Source organism: Oncorhynchus clarkii, chromosome 13 (assembly GCF_045791955.1).
Source record: "Oncorhynchus clarkii lewisi isolate Uvic-CL-2024 chromosome 13, UVic_Ocla_1.0, whole genome shotgun sequence".
Classification (NCBI taxonomy): Eukaryota; Metazoa; Chordata; class Actinopteri; order Salmoniformes; family Salmonidae; genus Oncorhynchus; species Oncorhynchus clarkii.
This window is the reverse complement of record NC_092159.1, coordinates 37,561,721-37,582,589: the sequence shown is the minus strand read 5'-3', so window position 1 is coordinate 37,582,589 and position 20,869 is coordinate 37,561,721. Positions and strand designations below refer to the sequence as shown.

The 20,869-nt window shown below is 42.0% G+C and overlaps 2 protein-coding genes across 6 annotated transcripts in view; both read left to right on the top strand.

Moving 5' to 3' along the window:
- LOC139364631 (1-phosphatidylinositol 4,5-bisphosphate phosphodiesterase delta-3-A-like) overlaps positions 1–1,902 on the top strand; it is a 30,411-nt gene extending 28,509 nt beyond the window's left edge. Inside the window, exon 15 of one of the 2 annotated variants that reach the window (XM_071101536.1) lies at positions 1–1,902. This exon is cut by the window's left edge and continues 952 nt beyond it. The gene's annotated coding sequence lies outside the window, so the exon portion shown is untranslated. The other variant, XM_071101537.1, reaches the window with a different exon arrangement.
- A 370-nt stretch (positions 1,903–2,272) lies between these two features.
- LOC139364630 (glycylpeptide N-tetradecanoyltransferase 1-like) lies at positions 2,273–19,024 on the top strand. 4 transcript variants are annotated; one of them, XM_071101535.1, is made up of 12 exons: positions 2,273–2,415; positions 8,243–8,351; positions 8,609–8,753; positions 14,628–14,746; positions 14,931–15,022; positions 15,187–15,303; positions 15,492–15,662; positions 15,779–15,887; positions 16,045–16,215; positions 16,489–16,656; positions 17,367–17,504; positions 17,812–19,024. In XM_071101535.1, exons 1-12 carry the CDS (start codon positions 2,306–2,308, stop codon positions 17,830–17,832), a joined length of 1,470 nt encoding a protein of 489 aa, XP_070957636.1. In that variant the 5' UTR covers positions 2,273–2,305; the 3' UTR covers positions 17,833–19,024. The 4 variants fall into 4 exon arrangements, with proteins under 4 accessions (XP_070957636.1, XP_070957634.1, XP_070957635.1 ...); XM_071101533.1 differs by having other exon boundaries at positions 8,243–8,357; XM_071101534.1 differs by having other exon boundaries at positions 2,306–2,415; positions 8,240–8,351.
- Positions 19,025–20,869: the final 1,845 nt, after the last annotated feature.

The window sequence follows — 20,869 nt, the reverse complement described above, 5'->3', positions numbered from 1 at the left end:
TACTGAATGAATGCCTAATCTTAGTGACAGAATGAATACATTTCAACACTTCATGTTTTTGTAATGTGTTTGCAACAAATTCTGTTTGTTGCAATTGATGAAACACACTTCTTTCAGTGTGCGATTTCTGATAGGAGTTTTTAGATTATATTTGACTTTGTTGTAAAATGTTATATTCTAATGTAGTTACAGTATTCTAATCTTAATTATCTCAGTAAAATGAATTCATTTGCATACTGTATGTACTTTCTCTGACACTACCTTCCTTTAGCTAAATTAAAACAGCATCAAAGTCACAGAGGGTCAAACCAAGACAAATGCAATTGACCATGATTATGTTGCATACATGAAATTGAAGTATTAGCTTTCATGAATTTCCAACGTCAGTTTTCATCACGAAGCAGTAATCCACAATGCACTAGTATAATGTATTGTTACTAGACTTTGTTATTTGTATTCTTTCCTCTGGTCCTCTCAATTTAAATTCAAGTCACTTTAATTTTGAAAAACGGCAAATGGTTTTGACAGTTTAAAAATACTGCATTTGCCTTATTTCAATGGAAAGAGCTGTTAGTATTCTTTCTTATAGTTGCTAAGACCTGTTTACCTTAATGTCTCTTCAATTTTGTACTTTGTTGTGACATATCTGTGGGTATCAGATTCATATGGGTCAGTGTTAAATCCAGCCACCAAATCAGAAAGGTCTCCCAGTCCATTTAACAACAAAAAGCACTTACATCCAAACTTTGAAGATGGTGTATCATTATAGTACTATAGAAACAAATAATTCCCCTGAGCTTCAGGGGAAATATTATCATTTACATTAGTATAGTAAGTGACATTAGCACAGTATTTATTTGGCTGTTTGCTTCATTCATCTCACAAACTGGTTTGTATTATACTGAATGAGAAGAGAGCAATATTATTTTAACACTAAGTGTGAAACCCTAGAGAAGCATGTTCAGTTTTTATAAAAACTATTTTAACCCCATTGTGCCCTTCTGTTTCAATTTTGGCATACTATTTCAATGTTTTAGTGCTTGAATGGTGCCTGTGTGAGAAAACTGATTTATTTTTGAGGGAAGTGAAGTAGGAGATGGTATGCACAGCATACTGACACACAACACACACAGAGTCTCCTTCTGCCATATATAAATGAGTCATATACACTACCGTTCCTAAGTTTGGGGTCACATAGAAATGTCCTTGTTTTTGAAAGAAAAGCACTTTTTTGTCGATTAAAAGAACATAAATTTGATCAGAAATACAGTGTAGACATTGTTAATGTTGTAAATGACTATTGTAGCTGGAAACGGCTGATTTTTAATGGAAAATCTACATATAGAGGCCCATTATCAACAACCATCACTGAAGATCACATTCAACGCAGTGTACTACTCCCTTCACAGAACAGCGCAAACTGGCTCTAACCAAAATAGAAAGAGGAGTGGGAGGCCCAACCAGAACATAGGCAGTAGGGATGACCACGTGCGTACATTTCACACTTTTCCTGTTCTGCTAAGCATTCAAAATGTAATGAGTACTTTCAGTTGTCAGTAAAAAGTGAAATATTTCTTTAGGAATGTAAAAGTACAAGTTCTCAAAAATATAAAAAGTGAAGTACAGATACCGCAAAACTCTTCTTAAGTAGCGCATTAAAGTATTTTTACTTAGGTTCAATACACCACTGGCATCATATGATTTTACCCAGGTGACAAGATTTTCTGGTTCCCCCATACTGTCTATGGATGGAACATATCAACACAGGTGAGTCTAATGATGTATCTAAACCCTGGATCGCTGATCTCATATTGGCCATATTGGTACTCCCCAGAAGGAGCAGTCCTCACTAGGAATGAATGTAATTCTACATTTTAACAATTAAATATTTTAAGGACCAAATTACATGTATTTAAGCATTTTGTTGTTGTAGTGGAAACAGTAAAATTAGTCATTTCTAAAAACAATACTTTAAGGAAAATTGTTTTATTAAATTGTTTTTTAAATTTATAGCTCACATCTGAGTGGTCATCTAGTGTATATATAAACCATTGGGTGAGTCACAACTACGTGACATTGTTTAATAGACAACTGAGGTTCAGTCTTGTTTAGGGACATGTTCATTACGTAGCCTTATGCATCCATTTGCCTGCTTCGAAAGTGCTGATAAAAAATATTTCAATTTCACAACCTGTCACATTAATAACTACAGGAACCAGAATGCACCACAACAGTCGGCCAATAGTATCGCAGGTTGTTTTGAGGCGTTGAATGCACGCGGTGGTTTTTCACTTCCTGGTTAAAGATGGCGGATGAGAATGAGACAGCACCGAAGCCGGAGAAAGAAGAGGAGGTAGAAGAAGACCATGGACATTGCAGTGATTGCGAAAATGAAGAGCATCACTTTGATGATGGGTAAGGGTGCACACTTATTTTTAGCACTATAGAAAACGTGTCATGCTATTGCGCTCGTTTTAAAGATACGATGCAAGCTAAACTCAGCTGGGCTTGAGCAAACCCAATTCAACTAATCCCTCCCACTTTCTTTTGGATGATTGGTGATAACGGTTTAACGTTACTTATTGCCTGCTTTTCGCTCTGATTTGATCTAAATTGGTTATTTTCCTGTTATGGGCAGGGTTTCATGCTGTTCCTCCTTTTGCTTTTATCGCGAGGCATGACGTTAGCTAACTACAATTGGTCACTGTACAAGAAATTTAACCATATTATGATCAATTACATACAATTATGCGGTGAAGACCAACACAAATCAGATTGTAGTACAATATTAAATTGGAACACTTGATTTCGAATAGAGAACAGCGCCCAAATGTTAAATACGTCTTAAGTCAAATGCGAAACTGATAACGTTAGCTAACTAGCTAGCCAGCTATGCTTTTTTTACGACGTTTACTTGTTAGTTAGCTGACTCCCGAACTTTTGACGCTGTCTGTCAAAAATAACAAATATATTCAGGTAAATAATGATGCATCGTCTTGTCTTTTCATCACAGTAACACCAGCATGATAGGTGCTAAATGCTTTAGCATAGTTGGCTCATTCCTACCATGCGGTGCCTTTTCTATCCCCAGGAAATGTCACTTATTTAGTGTAAAATGTGAATTCCAAAAAGCTTTCAATATAAGGTCAGGTGCTTTACCTTAACACAGAACTATGTCATTTGAAAGGGAATTTTATTAATTTTGAACATTATTCATCAACTTACATGACAAATATAAGCCTTATAATAATATTTTAAATCTTAATTATTTTATAGCCCTAGTTAAATTCTCATGTCAATAACCTTTTTATTTTTTTATGGTTATTGTATTTATTTAAGATTTTTCTTTGTGTCCTTGATATCACTTTCCACCCTGTTAGTCTGTTGTAATTCTCCATTTAAAGAAAACAACCCCTTTCTAAAATGACATCACATTCAGGAAGTTGCATCATTTCTTTGGTGGGAAAACTGGTGCAAAGGCACAACAATATAAACACACATTTGTATCTATTTTTTCATGTTTCATGTTGTTAGTCTGTATTTCCCATTTCCACCCTGTTACATTTAAAAAATATATATTTTATTTAACCAGGTAGGCCAGTTGAGAACAAGTTCTAATTTCAACTGCGACCTGGCCAATATAAAGTAAAGCAGTGCGACAAAAACAACAACAGTTACACATGGGATAAACAAACGTACAGTCAATAACACAATAGAAAAATCTATGTACAGTGTGTGCAAATGTAGTAAGATTAGGGTGGTAAGGCAATAAATGGGCCATAGTGGAGAAATTATTACAGTTTAGAGTGATAGATGTGCAAGTAGAGATACTGGGGTGCAAAAAAAGTAAATAACAATATGGGGATGAGGTAGTTGGGTGGGCTATTTACAAATGGGCTGTGTACAGGTGCAGTGATCGGTAAGCTGCTCTGACAGCTGATGCTTAAAGTTAGTGAGAGATATGTCTCCAGCTAAAGTGATTTTTGCAATTCATTCCAGTCATTGGCAGCAGAGAACTGTAAGGAAAGGCAGCCAAAGGAGGTGTTGGCTTTGGGGATGACCAGTGAAATATACCTGCTGGAGCCCGTGCTACGGGTAGGTGTTGCTATGGTGACCGAGATAAGGCGGGGCTTTACCTAGCAAAGACTTATAGATGACCTGGAGCCAGTGGGTTTGGTGACGAATATGTAGCGAGGGCCAGCCAACGAGAGCATACAGGTCGCAGTGGTGGGTAGTATACGGGGCTTTGGTGTCAAAACGGATGGCACTGTGATAGACTACATCCAATTTGCTGAGTAGAGTGCTGGAGGATATTTTGTAAATGACATCGCCAAAGTCAAGGATCGGTTGGATAGTCAGTTTTACGAGGGTATGTTTGTCAGCATGAGTGAAGGATCCTTTGTTGCGAAATAGGAAGCCGATTACAGATTTAATTTTGGATTGGAGATGCTTAATGTGAGTCTGGAAGGAGAGTTTCCACATATTCTAAGTCAGAACCATTCAGAGTCGTGATGCTAGTCGGGCGGGTGGGTGTGGGCAGCAATCTGTTGAAGAGCATGCATTTAGTTTTACTAGCATTTAGGAGCAGTTGGAGGCCACGGAAAGAGTGTTTGGCGTTGAAACTCGTTTGGAGGTTTTTTAACAGTGTCCAAAAGAGGGCCAGACGTATACAGAATGGTGTCGTCTGCGTAGAGGTGGATCAGAGAATCACCAGCAGCCAGAGCAACATCATTGATATACAGTTGAAGTCGGAAGTTTACATACACTTAGGTTGGAGTCATTAAAACTTGTTTTTCAACCACTCCACAAATGTCTTATTAACAGACTATAGTTTTGGCAAGTCGGTTAGGACATCTACTGTGTCCATGACACAAGTAATTTTTCCAACAATTGTTTACAGACAGATTATTTCACTTATAATTCACTGTATCACAATTCCAGTGGGTCAGAAGTTTACATACACTAAGTTGACTGTGCCTTTAAACAGCTTGGAATATTCCAGAAAATGTGGTCATGGCTTTAGAAGCTTCTGATAGGCTAATTTACATAATTTGAGTCAATTGGAGGTGTACCTGTCAATGTTTTTCAAGGCCTACCGTCAAACTTGGTGCCGCTTTCCTTGACATCATGGGAAAATCAAAAGAAATCAGCCAAGACCTCAGAAAATGGACAATGACCCCAAGCATACTTACAAAGTTGTGGCAAAATGGCTTAAGGACAACAAAGTCAAGGTATTGGAGTGGCCATCACAAAGCCCTGACCTCAATCCTATAGAACATGTGTGGGCAGAACTGGAAAAGCGTGTGCGAGCAAGAAGGCCTACAAACCTGACTCAGTTACACCAGCTCTGTCAGGAGGAATGGGCCAAAATTCACCCAACTTATTGTGGTAAGCTCGTGGAAGGCTACTCGAAACGTTTGACCCAAGTTGAACAATTTAAAGGCAATGCTACCAAATACTAATTGAGTGTATGTAAACTTCTGACCCACTGGGAATGTGATGAAAAATTAAAGCTGAACTAAATAGTTCTCTATTATTTTGACATTTCACATTCTTAAAATAAAGTGGTGATCCTAACTGACCTAAGACGGGGAATTTTCACTAGGATTAAATGTCAGGAATTGTGAAAAACTGAGTTTAAATGTATTTGGCTAAGGTGTATGTAAACTTCCGACTTCAACTGTATACAGAGAAAAGAGTCGTCGTCTCGAGAATTGAATCCTGTGGCACCCCCATAGAGACTGCCAGAGGTCCGGGAATACAGGCCCTTCGATTTCACACACTGAACTCTGTCTGAGAAGTAGTTGGGGAACCAGGTGAGGTAGTCATTTGAGAAACCAATGCTATTGAGTCTGCAGATAAGAATGCGGTGATTGACAGTTGAAAGCCTTGGCCCAGTCGATGAAGACGGCTGCACAGTACTGTCTTTTATCAATGGCGGTTATGTTATCATTTAGGACCTTGAACGTGGCTGAGGTGCACCTATGACCAGCTCGGAAAACCAGATTGCATAGTGGAGAAGGTACGGTGGGTTTCGAAATGGTCGGTGATCTGTTTAACTTGGCTTTCCAAGACTTAGAAAGGCAGGGCAGGATGGATATAGGTCTAACAGTTTGGGTCTAGTCTCTATCCCTTTTGAAGAGGGGGATGGCCGTGGCAGCTTTCCGATCTTTTAGTGTGTCAGACGACCACACATGCTGACCACACTGCTCGCATTGCAAAATAAATATACACATACATGTTATTCAATCATTGCACCCACACTGCTCGCGTGCGCCAACCAGCGTCTGCGTTGCCAGGCGCTAAAATATAAGTTGGTTCTATTTGTGACGCTGAACGCGGTGCAAGTCCTGCCTCTCCCATCTCCTCATTGGTTTATAGAAGCAGATACCCATGTGCCATCGCCTCATTGGTTATACCTACTTGGGTGATTGAAAGATGAACTGACGTCTGTCGGACGTGGTAATCCACCTTTTATTATGAAAGTTAGATGCCAATCTAAAGATGCCATATAAAGTCCAAAGAAGATAAAGCCTGGAAGGAGGAGAGATGACTAGAAATGATTTGGTTGACAGTTTTATTTGTGGATTAATTGTCGGAGTAGAGGACCTTGGGCATTTCAGGTAAAATAACAACGGTTATACCCTATGACAAATTAGCTAGCAACAGCAAGCTAGCTAAATATGACAAATTAGCTAGCAACTGCAGGCTAGCTGGCTAAATTGCCATAAATGTGTTATGCTTTTCAACCTGTCCCTAGATTAATATAACTCAGTTCAGAGTTTTTGATATTTCAACCTGCGTGTCGTGATCGCGTTTGGTGTGGGGGGACAAAATACATTTGTGTGCGTCCGGTTTGGGTATGGCGTAAGTTATAGAGAAAATTAACCACTTTTCATATGTTTGATAGAGAAGTTAAAATCCTGTTCAAGTGTTCACCATTATACTAGCTCAATCTTGCTCACTCAGAGAGCTATGGCTAATTTGTCTTCCAAATTTCCACCCAGTTAGGTTCCACTCTGTTAGTTGGAAAATGCACCCCAACAAATAAGTGCCTGAGTTTGACAACAAAATATTTTTCTGATAGAATGCACAGAAAAAAATATACTGTTTTTTTCCCCCAAAAGTTATGAGGTCCAAAAAGCACCACATATTTGGAATGACCAAGTTAAGCTAGGTGACAGCTGTCTGACATGAGGGATACATTTGATGCTGGAAATCTCAGACTTCAGTGCATTCAAGACAACTGGGAACTTGGGGGGGTATGACATTTGGAAACGAGCTCCGACTGGGGAAAAATATTTTGAACAGTCATCCATCTTGGAATTCCAAGTCGGAAACACAGGCATCTTTCTAGAGCTCTAGAGCGTTATTTTGCCAGAAGAAAATATAAGTAACTGCTCTTAAGATTCCTTCTGTAAATTGCGGGGTTGACCTAACCATATAGAGACATGTAGCTATTTGTTTAGCTGGGAGGCAACCATGCTCAAAACTCTCTTGGTTGCATTGAAGCTATTGGTTCTGCCAACAATCAACAACAACCTATTTAAACTGGGTATGGATTACAGCCCTTGTGTGGCTTGATGTCAGCGTGTATGCGAGCATCTGGAACCCTGCTAGGTAGCCAAATAAGTTAACATGAATATTTGATAGCTAACATTAGTTCGCTAAATGAAAGGTTGAATGGTTCTGGATGGTAGTTAGGCTCTACTGCTGGAATGGAAGCCTGTTGAATAAGCCATTGAATGCTTGGTCTATTGTTCCTGTCAGTGTCCCCTTAACATCCCTCATACACACGCGTTCATACACACACAGACAAGCATAGCCACACTCACTCCCCCCGGGGGTCATGTGATTTTACCATCTGTCCTGGTGTTACAAATACAGGCCAGTCCCTAGCCTCCTTCCCCTCTTGGACGCTAATGGGATCATCCCCTGTTCTTTTAAGTATACTGCTGTCTCCCTGTCCTGCACAGGAAATGGGCATCGGGGTGGGGGCTCTTCTAGAGTCTTGGTGGTCAGGGGATGGAGGAATAACTCCAACCACTTTAAACTAGCTTAGGGATAAACTTTAAGTTATCTGTATTTGGGACAAAAGGTCACCACATGCTTGTTTCCAACATATCTTATAAGATACTGGGTATTCTAGGTTGGTAATGAAGAGGACTGAAACAGTTGTGGCATTCTCCTGGCCTATGGAAAGTCTTAGTTACATTTGAGTTTTTTTTTTGTCCTGTGGTAGTGACAAGGGCCAGGGAGATGACAGCGGTGCCAAGAAGAAGAAAAACAAAAAGAAGAAGAAGAAGTCTGGGGCAAATAAAGAACCTGCAGAGGAGGATCCGCTAGGCAAGGTAGATGTATGTACATGTGTGTAGGCCACATGAGTGAGTGTTGGGGCAAATGGTTTTGCTTGGTTTGTGTTCCTTTGAGAGAGAGGAGTTCGAGAAAGACCGACATTGACTTATTGTTCTGTAACTTTTGAAAACGGCCTCTACAAAACTGAATGGAGATTAGTGGGTGTGTTTTTGATTGTCTGTGAAGATTGTTTTACATTTGGCAATTTGTTTCCTTTTCAACCCTACATTACTCTCTTTCTCTCTCTACACAGGTGAACTCGCTGCCTGCTGATAAGCTGCAGGAGATCCAAAAGGCCATTGAACTGTTCTCTGTTGGCCAGGGCCCTGCCAAAACCATGGAGGAGGCAAGCCGACGCAGCTACCAGTTCTGGGACACACAGCCCGTCCCCAAGCTAGGTATGACATTTTGCAGGGTACCGAAATGTCTCCAGAACCTCACTGTAGTGACTAGTAGGGATTAACACGGGTAACCGGGATCCCGGGACTGTACAACATTTTCCCCCAAAGTCGCACTAATGCAATTCCACAAAATACACGTGCTATTTTATTTTTGCCAATCTGCTCATCATCCAAACAGGTTGTCTCATGGAAGCCTTGAACCTAGCGTATATACTTCACACAAAGTCGCCATAAATTCAAAACTCGTGCATAATATACACTGCCTGACTCGAATGCAGTTTAGACTTTTCATCAGAACTAAAAATTTGATCCTGGTCCGACCCAAGCTCAGTGAGCTGAAAACCCGAGCCCTGGTCCGACGTCACAGAAATGAAATGAACCGGCCTCCCAGGTGGCGCAGTGGTTAAGGTACTGCAGCGCCAGCTGTGCCATCAGAGTCCCTGGGTTCGCGCCCAGGCTCTGTCGTAACCGGCCGCGACCGGGAGGTCCGTGGGGCGACGCACAATTGGCCTAGCGTCGTCCGGGTTAGGGAGGGATTGGTCGGTAGGGATCTCCTTGTCTCATCGCGCACCAGCGACTCCTGTGGCGGGCCGGGCGCAGTGCCATGGAGCACGGTGTAGCCAGCCTTGGTGCGGCTGGCTTCCGGGTTGGGTACGCGCTGTGTTAAGAAGCAGTACGGCTGGTGACCTTGTGTATCGGAGGACACATGACATTCAGCCTTCGTCTCTCCCGAGCCCGTACGGGAGTTAGTACAACAATTGGATACCACGAAATTGGGGAGAAAAAGGGGTAAAATTCAAAAAATATTGTTTAAAAAAAAAAAATAAGACATGAAATGAACCCGAAAAAATGCCAGATTTCTAGAAAACAGTAGCCTATATTGATTTAAACTGGTGTTGAGAACAATGCAGAGGCGGGCGGAAGTGGAGTGAAGAGACGAGGAAACAGCCATTGGTCCTTAGAAAAAGAGCAGAGAGAGGAAAACAAACCGTAGTTATACAAGTGCATTTTGCTCTTCTACTCCCTATGCTTTTGTTTCACTGTATCTATGTATATTTGATCTCTGGCTGGACAAGTGGAAGTGGTAGCTCATTTATTAGTTTGCTGATTTATCACTGATCAGAAACATTAAGCTTGTAGTAATGTAGCCTAAATCAAGTTTATTATTATTTATCTATTGACTCACATAGTACCCTTATAGAGCCGAGACTATTGTCCTATCATCCCAATCCCACTGAAACCCAAAATCCTGACTCCTGTCCCGCATGATCAGCAAACGGTATGAGAGCAGATAGGGATATTTTTTTTAAACAGAGTTGGTCCCTGATAAGATACCTTGATATTTTAAACAATGTCCTTTCTTTATCTCCGTTATTCATGATTTGCTATCTGTATATTCGCAATTCAAAATAATGTCATTGACGATCAGTTACTCTTATCATTACTAAATATCAGTTTCACTCGCTTAGAAATCTTTACATGGTGGCGCAGCGACAGTCTTATTTTGGGAGAACCCTGAGTGACCATATCTTGGATTTAAATGCTTTAAATGGGCACCTCCGATTTTTTTTTTCTCCATTATTTACCCGAATATGTTGATTGTTTTTGATAGACCGTGTCACAAGTTCGGAAGTCAGGATGAATATGAATTATTCCCGATGTTGAAACTTGGTAGATTTTCAGGAAAAGATGAATCCCTAGTCACTATGGATGAGCATTTGAAGGAATTTCACTTTTCGAGTAATATCATGACATTTTTCCAGATAGGCAAAATAATGTAGATTAAAATATATATAAATGATTGAAGTTGGGACCTGGCTTGCTTCGCAGCCTGCACGACTTGGGAGAGAGGTGTCGCTCCGCTTGCATGCAGCAGTGCGGCGGATAGTCAGGGGTCGGTGTGTTTGACACAGGAGAGAGACAGTACCCATACACACTTGCCCTAGTTACACAAACTTGTAGATGCCATAGGTTATCTATCTTTCCATCTGGTAGTGCCTGTCTTGACTGCATCAATTCGATGTGAAGAGGCTAGCTATGTTAGCCAGCTAACTCTTAGCTAGCTGCAGTGCATTCGGAAAGTATTCAGACCTCTTGACTTTTTTCAGATTTTGTTATGTTCCAGCCTTATTCTAAAATGTATTAAATACTTTTCCCCCCTCATCATAATGATGAAGCAAAACCAGGTTTTTAGAAATTGAAATCACATTTACATAAGTATTCAGACCCTTTACATAGTACTTTGTTGAAGCACCTTTGGCAGCGATTACAGCTTCAAAGTTTCTTGGGTATGACACTACAATCTTGGCACACGTGTATTTGGGGTGTTTCTCCCATTCTTCTCTGCAGATCCTCCCAAGCTCTGTCAGGTTTAGTGGGGAGCGGCACGGCTATTTTCAGGTCTCTCCAGAAATGTTAGATCGGGTTCAAGTCCGGGCTCTGGCTGGGCCACTCAAGGACATTCAGAGACTTGTCCCGAAGCCACTCCTGTGTTGTCCTTTGGGAAGGTGGACCTTCGCATCAGTCAGGTCCTGAGCGCTCTGGAGCAGTTTTTCATCAAGGGTCTCTTTGTACTTTTCTCCGTTCATCTTTCCCTCAAACCTGACTAGTCTCCCAGTCCCTGCAGCTGAAAAACATCCCCACAGCATGATGCTGCTACCACCTGTAGGGATGGTGCCAGGTTTCCTCCAGACTTGGCATTCAGGCCAAAGAATTCAAACTTGGTTTCTTCAGACCAGAGAATGTTATTTCTCATGGTCTGAGAGCAAACTCCAAATGGGCTTTGGTTTCCGTCTGGCCACTCCACCATAAAGGCCTGATTGGTGGAGTGCTGCAAGGATGGTTGTCCATCTGGAAGGTTCTCCCATCTCCACAGAGGAACTCTGTAGCTCTGTCCGTGACCAAGAACCATTGGGTTCTTGGTCACGTCACCTCCATGACCAAGGCCCTTCTCCACCGATTGCTCAGTTTGGCCGGGCGGCCAGCTCTAGGAAGAGTCTTGGTGGTTCCAAATTTCTTGCATTTAACCACTGTGCTCTTGGGGACCTTCACTGCTGCAGACAGTTTTTGGTACCCTTGCCCAAATCTGTGCCTCGACACAATCCTGTTTTGGAGCTCTACGGACAATTCCTTCATGGTTTTTTTTTCTTTCTGACATGCACTGTCAACTGTGGGACCTTATATAGACAGGTGTGTTCCTTTCCAAATCATGTCCAATCAATTGAATTTACCACAGGTGGACTCCAATCAAGTTGCTCAATGGAAACAGGATGCACCAGAGCTCAATTTCGAGTCGCATAGCAAAGGGTCTGAATACTAATGGATAAAAAAAAATCTACATTTCTCAACCTGTTTTCGCTTTGTCATTATGGGGTATTATGTGTAGATTAATGAAAAAAACAAAACCATTTCATCCATTTTAGAATAAAGCTGTAACGTAACAAAATGTGGAAAAAGTCAAGGGGGCGGAATACTTTTCTAATGCGTTGTACCTAAGCTAATTGAGTCTGTTTTGCTGCACTTCCTGTCCTTGTTTACAACAACTACATTCAGAATAAACAACAACAACCTACCTGATGATTGCTCGGTGTTGCCTTGTCATTTAGCTAACTTAATTTTGTAATTTGAATTCCATTTCGCATTGATCTCTAATCTTCCATGTTGCTTGCTACACATGAAGCTAGTGCCACGTTGATTGGCTGACAATAATAACAGAAGTGTGAAACCCGTGTTGGCTACGTTGTCATTTTATGGGTCGCACGTCATAAAAAAGACATATTGAAAAGGTTGTTTTTATTGAATTAAGAATTTAAAATGTCATGGTGTATCCTTGTGTGTAGCAATGTTACATACACTGAAAAAAGTATATATATGCAACATGCAACAATTTCTAAATGTTTGAGTTACAGTTCATATAAGGAAATCAGTCAATTGAAATAAATGTATTAGGCCCTAATCTACAGATTTCACATGACTGGGAATACAGATATGCCTCTGTTGGTCACAGATACCTTTAAAAAAAAATAATAATAATAAAGTAGGGGTGTGGACCAGAACCAGTCAGTATCTGGTGTGACCGCAATTTGCCTCATGTACCGTGCCACATCTCCTTCGCATAGAGATCAGGCTGTTGATTGGCCTGTGGAATGGTGTCCCACTCCTCTTCAATGGCTTTGCGAAGTTGATGAATTTTGGCGGGAACTGGAATACACTGTCGTACACGTTGATCCAGAGCATCCCAAACATGCTTAATGGGTGACATGTCCGGTGAGTATGCAGGCCATGCAAGAATTGGGACACTTTTCAGCGTCCAGGAATTGTGTACAGATCCTTGCAACATGGGCTGTGCATTATCATGCTGCAACATGATGTGATGGTGGCTGAATGGCATGACAATGGACCTCAGGGTCACGGTATCTCTGTGCATTCAAATTGCCATCACTAAAATGCAATTGTTCATTGTCTGTAGCTTTATGCCTGCTCATACCATAATCCCACTGCCACCATGGGGCACTGTTCACAACGTTGACATCCGCAAATCGCTCGCCGACATGACGCCATACACCTCATCTGCTTGGTTCAGTTGAAACCGGGATTAATCCGTGAAGAGCACACTTCTCCAGCTTGCCAGTGGCCATCGAAGGTGAGCATTTCCCCACTGAAGTCGGTTACAATGTCGAACTGTAGTCAGGTGAAGACACTGGTGAGGAGGACAAACACGCAGATGAGCTTCCCTGAGACTGTTTGACAGTTTGCAGAAATTATTTGTTCAAACCCACAGTTTCATCAGCTGTCTGGGTGGTGGTCTCGGATGATTCCGCAGGTGAAGAGGACAGATGTGGATGTCCTAGGCTGACGTGGTTACACGTGGTCTGCGGTTGTGAGGCCGATTGAATGAACTGCCAAATTCTTTAACTATAGCATCGGTTTCTACCATTGCGTTTTACTTATGATAATCAAATTAACATTGATTATTCTGGCAACATCTCTGGTGGACATTCCTGCAGTCAGCATGCCAATTGTACGCTCCCTCGACTTGAGACATTTGTGGCATTGTGTTGTGTAACAAAACTGCACATTTTAGTGGCCTTTTATTGTCCCCCAGCACAAGGTGCACCTGTGTAATGATCATGCTGATTATCAGCTTATTGATATGCCACACCTGTCAGGTGGATGGATTATCTTGGCAAAGGAGAAATGCTCAATAACGGGGATGTAAAACCTATTTCTGCACATTTGAGAGAGCATTTGCACATTTGAGAGGGCGAGAAGCTTTTTGTGCATATGAAACGTTTCTGGGATATTTTATTTCAGCTCATGAAACATGGGACCACACTTTGCATGTTTTGTTTATTTATGTTCAGTGTCGATTAATTACATTTAGACAGTATTTTTATTGTTAAAATTCACCTAAGATTTGTTTCTTAAATAATTACTCACTCTGTGTAGAAATGTCACATAAATGAATTGTTAAAATAGACGTGATTTTTTTTCCTTCTTAAAAGTAGTAGTGATTTGATATGAATAGTCCAATTGGCCTCTTTGTTTTTGGATTAAACCTACTATGATGGCTCCCAAGTGGCGCTGCGCTCCAAGGCACTGCATCTCAATGCTAGAGGCATTACTACAGACCCTGGTTCGATCCCGGGCTGTATCGCAACTGACCGTCATCGGGAGTCACAGGGCTGCGCACAATTGGCCAGCGTCGTCGGGATTAGGGGAGGGTTTGGCCGGGTAGGCCGCCATTGTAAAATAAAACGTTGTTCTTAACTGACTTGCCTAGTTAAATAAAATATATAATGCTTTGTATATTTGCGTTGAATATGCAGATTGCTATTATCCTCTTACATTGCGTTTTGTTGTTTACCTTAGGGGAGATGGTGACATCGCATGGTTCCATCGAGCCTGACAAAGACAACATCCGGGAGGAGCCCTACAGCCTTCCTCCAGGCTTCACGTGGGACGCCTTGGACCTGGGCGACGCCGCTGTGGTGAGGAGGCTCCTCTGCAACCCCTCCATCCCAGATTGAGTGTCCCAAAGACAATATAGCGATGGCAATCAAAATACTTCACTTTTGGTTGTGGTTATTCCATCAGCTGACCCCACTTTACCCTACTTAATTTAACCCTAGACCTTCCAGTCGTGGCTCAGTCTCTTCCTCTTCCTCCTCTTAGCTGAAGGAGCTGTACACTCTGCTCAATGAGAACTACGTGGAGGATGATGACAACATGTTCCGCTTCGACTACTCCCCAGAGTTCCTGCTCTGGTAATTCTTTATTACTAAGCTACACATCTCTTTCAATATATCTCTCTCTCTCATGTTAATGTGTTATCTTTAAAAGGCAGGAGTTGTTTTCTGACCAGCAAAAATTTGGCCCTCGTGTTTTCTATCGTAGTTGGGAACTGACCTGTAACGTCTCTCTCCCTCAGGGCTCTGCGTCCCCCAGGCTGGCTGCCCCAGTGGCATTGTGGGGTGAGGGTGAACTCCAACCAGAAGCTGGTGGGCTTCATCAGTGCCATCCCTGCCAACATTCGCATCTATGACCAGTCAGTGAATATGCATCATGCTCTTGTTCACACACTTTTATTACTCCCAAACTCTGTAGTATTTTAATGTAGCTAACAATAGGAATGTAATGTTTTCTTCTTGATTATCATTTCCTGTGTTAATTTGCTGTAAGAAGTTGGACATTAAGAGGAGGCCTTACTCACTTTAGACTGCTTTTGCCATTTAGAGATAAGAAGATGGTGGAGATCAACTTCCTGTGCGTCCACAAGAAGCTGCGCTCCAAGCGGGTAGCGCCAGTCCTGATCCGAGAGATCACCAGACGGGTCAACCTGAAGGGTATCTTCCAGGCTGTCTACACCGCTGGCGTGGTACTGCCCAAACCCGTGGGCACCTGCAGGTGGGTCACTGAGAGACACACCAACCACACTACACGCACACCAGACAGATGCCCATCCAACCAAATTCATATGCTCGTAAAAACAAAGTAAGCAAAAAGTGTTATCGTCTGTATAGGTACTGGCATCGCTCCCTGAACCCACGCAAGCTGATCGAGGTGAAGTTCTCTCACCTGAGCCGGAACATGACTATGCAACGCACCATGAAGCTGTACCGTCTGAATGAGGTGAGTCAGTGAGCAAAGCGCCATCTAGAGGCTATCCTCTGCACAACACCCGGCCGCCCAGCCGTCACCCGATGCCTCTATCTGAAATGTCTATTGTGTTGACGTGAAACTCTCCATTGAAAGAGGTAAACGTGACCTTCCGTCTCCTTCTCTCCAGGCACCAAAGACCTCTGGCTTGCGGCCAATGACCAGGAAGGATGTTCCGGCGGTGCATCGCCTGCTCCTGGAGTACCTGAGCCAGTTCCACCTGGCCCCGGTCATGAGCCCCGAGGAGGTGGAGCACTGGCTGCTGCCCCAGGAGAACATCATCGACACCTACCTGGTCGTGGTCAGTACCACTGTTAAAATGTACACTACCATAGTCACCCATAACATTACACATTGCAACACCCTTACACACCTAGTAAATGGTATACACTTAGGAGACCGTTACACATGACCATATATGGACACCTATCCAGGTACACTTTGTAGACTCTTCTACCTCTATACAACATTGTTCACCTTATGTCACCTTCAGAGCTCTGAAAATGCATTTCACACACACCTAAAATGGGAGTGAATGTAAAGTTGGAGGATGTGTCTTCCCTCCCTGTGGCAGACCTCTGGGGGCAAGGTGACGGACTTCCTGAGCTTCTACACGCTCCCCTCTACTATCATGAACCATCCAGTGCACCGCAGCCTCAAGGCAGCCTACTCCTTCTATAACGTGCACACCACCACCACCCTGCTGGACCTGATGTCTGACGCACTCATTCTGGCCAAATCGGTGAGTTGGTTCTCTTGGTTCAGGCGGCTGGGGGTCGGAGGTCAAATGGGAGTTGGATTTGGGTACCAGGTCAAATATGGACTGTTTACACTGAGTAAACCAAACATTAGGAACACTTCCTAATATTACTTCCTAATACTTCCTAATATTGAGTTGCACCCCCACTTTCTTTGCTCTCAGAACAGCCTCAATTTGTCGGGCCATCGACTCTACAAGGTGTCGAATGTGTTCCACAGGGATGCTGGCCCATGTTGACTCCAATACTTCCCACAGTTGTGTCAAGTTGGTTGGATGTCATTTGGGTGGTGGACCCATGCTTAATACACACGGGAAACTGTTGAGCGTGAAAAATGCAGCTGTATTGCAGTTCTTGACACACACTGGTGCGCATGTTACCTACTACCATACCCCGTTCAAAGGCACTTAAATATTTTGTCTTGCTCATTCACCCTCTGAATGGCACACATACACAATCCATATCTTAGTTGTCTCAACTTTAAATCCTCTGTCTCCTCCCCTTCATCTACACCGATTTGAAGTGGATTTAACAAGGGACATCAATAAGCGATCATAGCATTCATCTGGTCAGTCTGTCGTAGAAAGAGCAAGTGTTTTGTATACTCAGTGAATAATTCATCTTTAACTCAATCCCTTTCCCCCATCTCTCTCCATATCCCCCTCGCTCATCCATATCTATTGTCAATATCCAGAAAGGCTTTGACGTTTTCAATGCACTGGACCTGATGGAGAATAAGACTTTCCTGGAGAAGCTCAAGTTTGGCATCGGAGACGGGAATCTACAGTATTATCTGTACAATTGGAAGTGTCCTAGCATGGGATCAGAGAAGGTGCGTCATGATGCTGCCCATAGTTCATATTTACTGATAGTTCAGTCAGTTTCTTGAGTGATGACTCTTTTTCACATTGATATAAATGATTCATGGTAATACGATGATACTGAAACAGTGTGTTGTGATACCTAGGTTGTAGTTGTTTTTTTCTGGTACAAAAGGAGTGTTATGAAGGAGGGAATTATCTTTCTATTGCAGTTAAGCCAGGCAGAGAAGTATACAGGCCTCACAGATGTCATCATGTGGGTTCTCATTTTAACTTCTGGTGAAACTATCATAAGCTTCCTTTTTCTATGGTTCACAGGTTGGCTTAGTACTACAGTGACATCCCTCTTCACCCCCCCCCCCCTTCCCCTGGGCGTCACAGTTAGGCCAGGAGACCGCACTGACCACCTGACAGATGGACCGATGGACTTCCTGGAAAGAGAACCCACTGCCCATTTTTATTTCTTGACTTTTGAACTTTGACCTGCACTACCGCTGCCAGGCAGGGAGTCGGGGGGGTTGGTCCTTCTCCACACTCCACGCTCTATCTCCCTCCCGTCACATGGACCTTAAGCCATTTTAGTTACCATCCCAACTGAAGTCTGTCATGATTGTACCAGATATCTTATACACACACTGCACAATTCGCTATATAACACACACGTAACGACACAACATACATGTACAGTAAGACAAACATGACAGGAAAATTATACTAACACATACTCACTCGATGCTAACATTTTCTTTTTCTTCATGTGTGCGATGAGCTTTTTCGAAACGCATCTCATCATCCCCAAAGTAAAGTGTTTAGATTTCTCTCTAAAAATCAAAAACATTTCAAAAGGAAGAACAACTAAACAAACAAAAAAAATAAGGTAATTAATATCCAAAGTGGACACAAGGGCTTCTGTCAGTTTTTTTTCTTCTCTCGCTATTGAGGCTTGAACCTGCAGATTTACTATCAACCCCTCAATTTTCTTCACTGTATGCGTTCTAGAGTTGACTCTGTACACAGCTGACTGAGGGGTTTTGTCCTTCATATTTGTATTTTTTTATTAATATATTTTTTGGTCCCATCTGTACTAACTGCTGTGACCCATTCAGAAAAGCCCTGTTCAGAAGAAAATACAACGATGACCGTTAAATGGAATAGCTGTCAACAAGAACTTAACAATTTGGAGTAGTTTGGACTTCATTTTTTTTTTCCGTTGCGGCCGGGGAGAGCAGATATCTGGAGTAGGGGAATGGTTGGGTGGGGGCTGCTGAGAGGGGGCACGGAAGGGACTGGATACTGTTTGTGGGTATAACACCTCTGAAATTGAGAATCAAAACTGTCAAGGATTTTGGGGACCTGGGCCAGGGAGGGGGGCTGGGTAACACCCCAAGTAAACTTTTTGTTTTTATGTAGAGTGTTGGATGGGATGCAAACCGAAATGAAAAACGGGTCTCGTGGTTTTATGATGCAGGAAAACAAATGTGAAGATGCGGGGGATTTTTTTGTGCAAAATAAAATATAGAAGTTGCTGTGAGGTTTTGTAATGGTTGCTCTCAGGTGATTTCTATCCTTTAGTTTATCATGAGGATATTCACTGGGTTACTTCTGCCTTACCCATCACCCCTTTGTGGGGTACTTAAGAGGTGTGACTCCAAAATCAGTCAAAACAATTAATTTGGATTCTTGTTATACTTGTATTTGTTCTGTAAATAATTTCCCATGAGCCGTTTGAGTTTGTTATTTTAGTGCAGACATAAAGGTTATAACATTCAAAGGAATTTAACATAAAGTGGGAAGTGGGTTTGAATATCTCCCTTTACTAAACTTAAGAGATGTTTTTGAGTTGGCTCAAATGGTTGCAGGCTACAATCATCTTTCTAGTCACTGCACCAGTTTCCAAAATGGATGTATACTGAACAAAAGTATGAATGCAACATGCAACAATTTCATTGATATTACTGAGTTCCAGTTCATATAAGAAAATCAGTCAATGTAAATAAATTCAGTAGGCCCTAATCTATGGATTTCACATGACTGGGAATACAGATATGCATCTGTTGGTCACAGATACCTTAAAAAAAAAAAAAAATGGGCCTCAGGATCTTATGGTATTTTTGTTCATTCAAATTGCCATCGATAAAATGCATTTGTGTTCTTTGTCAGTAGCTTATGCCTGCCCATACCATAACCCCACCCCCACCATGGGGCACTCTGACATCACCAAACCGCTCACCCACACGATACCATTACACGTGGCCTGCAGTTGTGAGGCTGGTGATGTCAGACTGCCAAATTCTCTAAAACGACATTGGAGGCTTAAGGTAGAGAAATAAATATACAATTCTCTGGCAACAGTTCTGGTGGACATTCCTGCAGTCAGCATGCCAATGAGACATCTGTGGCATTGTGTGACAATACTGCACATTTTAGTGGCCTTTTGTCCCCAGCGCAAGGTGCACCTGTGTAATGATCATGTTGTTTAATCGGCTTCTTGATATGCCACACCTCTTAGCTGGATGGATTATCTTGGCAAAGGAGAAATGCCCCCTAACAGGAATGTAAACACATTTGAGAGAAGTCATTTTTTTGTGCTTATGGAACATTTCTGGGATATTTTATTTCAACTCATGAAACAGGACACTTTACATGTTGGGTTTATTTTTGTTTAGTGCATATTTGATCAACAAAACAGAATTGTGTCCCTAGTGTCATGCACAAACGTGATCTAATTGACCTCTCATGGAGATATACAATTTGTAAGGCACTACACACTCCAATTCCACCACTATGTGCATAATTTCCTCTGATTTTAAAGACTTTGCCATCTATCTTACTTTATTTAGTAATTGTCGGTCTTTTGCTATGTGGTGATAGTGCAGCATACACCCAAGCCAATCACTAAAACCACAAATTCTTTAACTTTTGTATATTATTAATTATTTGTGAGGCCAACTTGTGTATACTATAACTTGTCTCCTTGCTATGCCACATTATTTTCATCACTACCTTACCCACCGTGACCTCCTGTTTTAGGTTCTTACTGAGAATGGTTCCCAGACAACTATACCACTATCTTTCTGAAGATTATTGGTTTAGGCTTGAGATTAAACTGAACCTGCAACTCTCAGATAAGACTGGTTTGGCAACTTGACATCCCGATTAGATTAGATCAGTTATGAAGCATCCTACCTTCCTCACCAGCCAACCGTTGTCCTTGTATCAGTATCATGAAAAGGATGGATGTGGACTTCAGCATATAGCGTAACAATCTGGAGATGGATATTAACAGGCCCGAGAGAGAGAGACCAGGGGGCCTACGTAGAAGGAAGTGCAACCAGCATCCTGTCTTTGACTCTTGGGTGGATTCATGTATAAGATG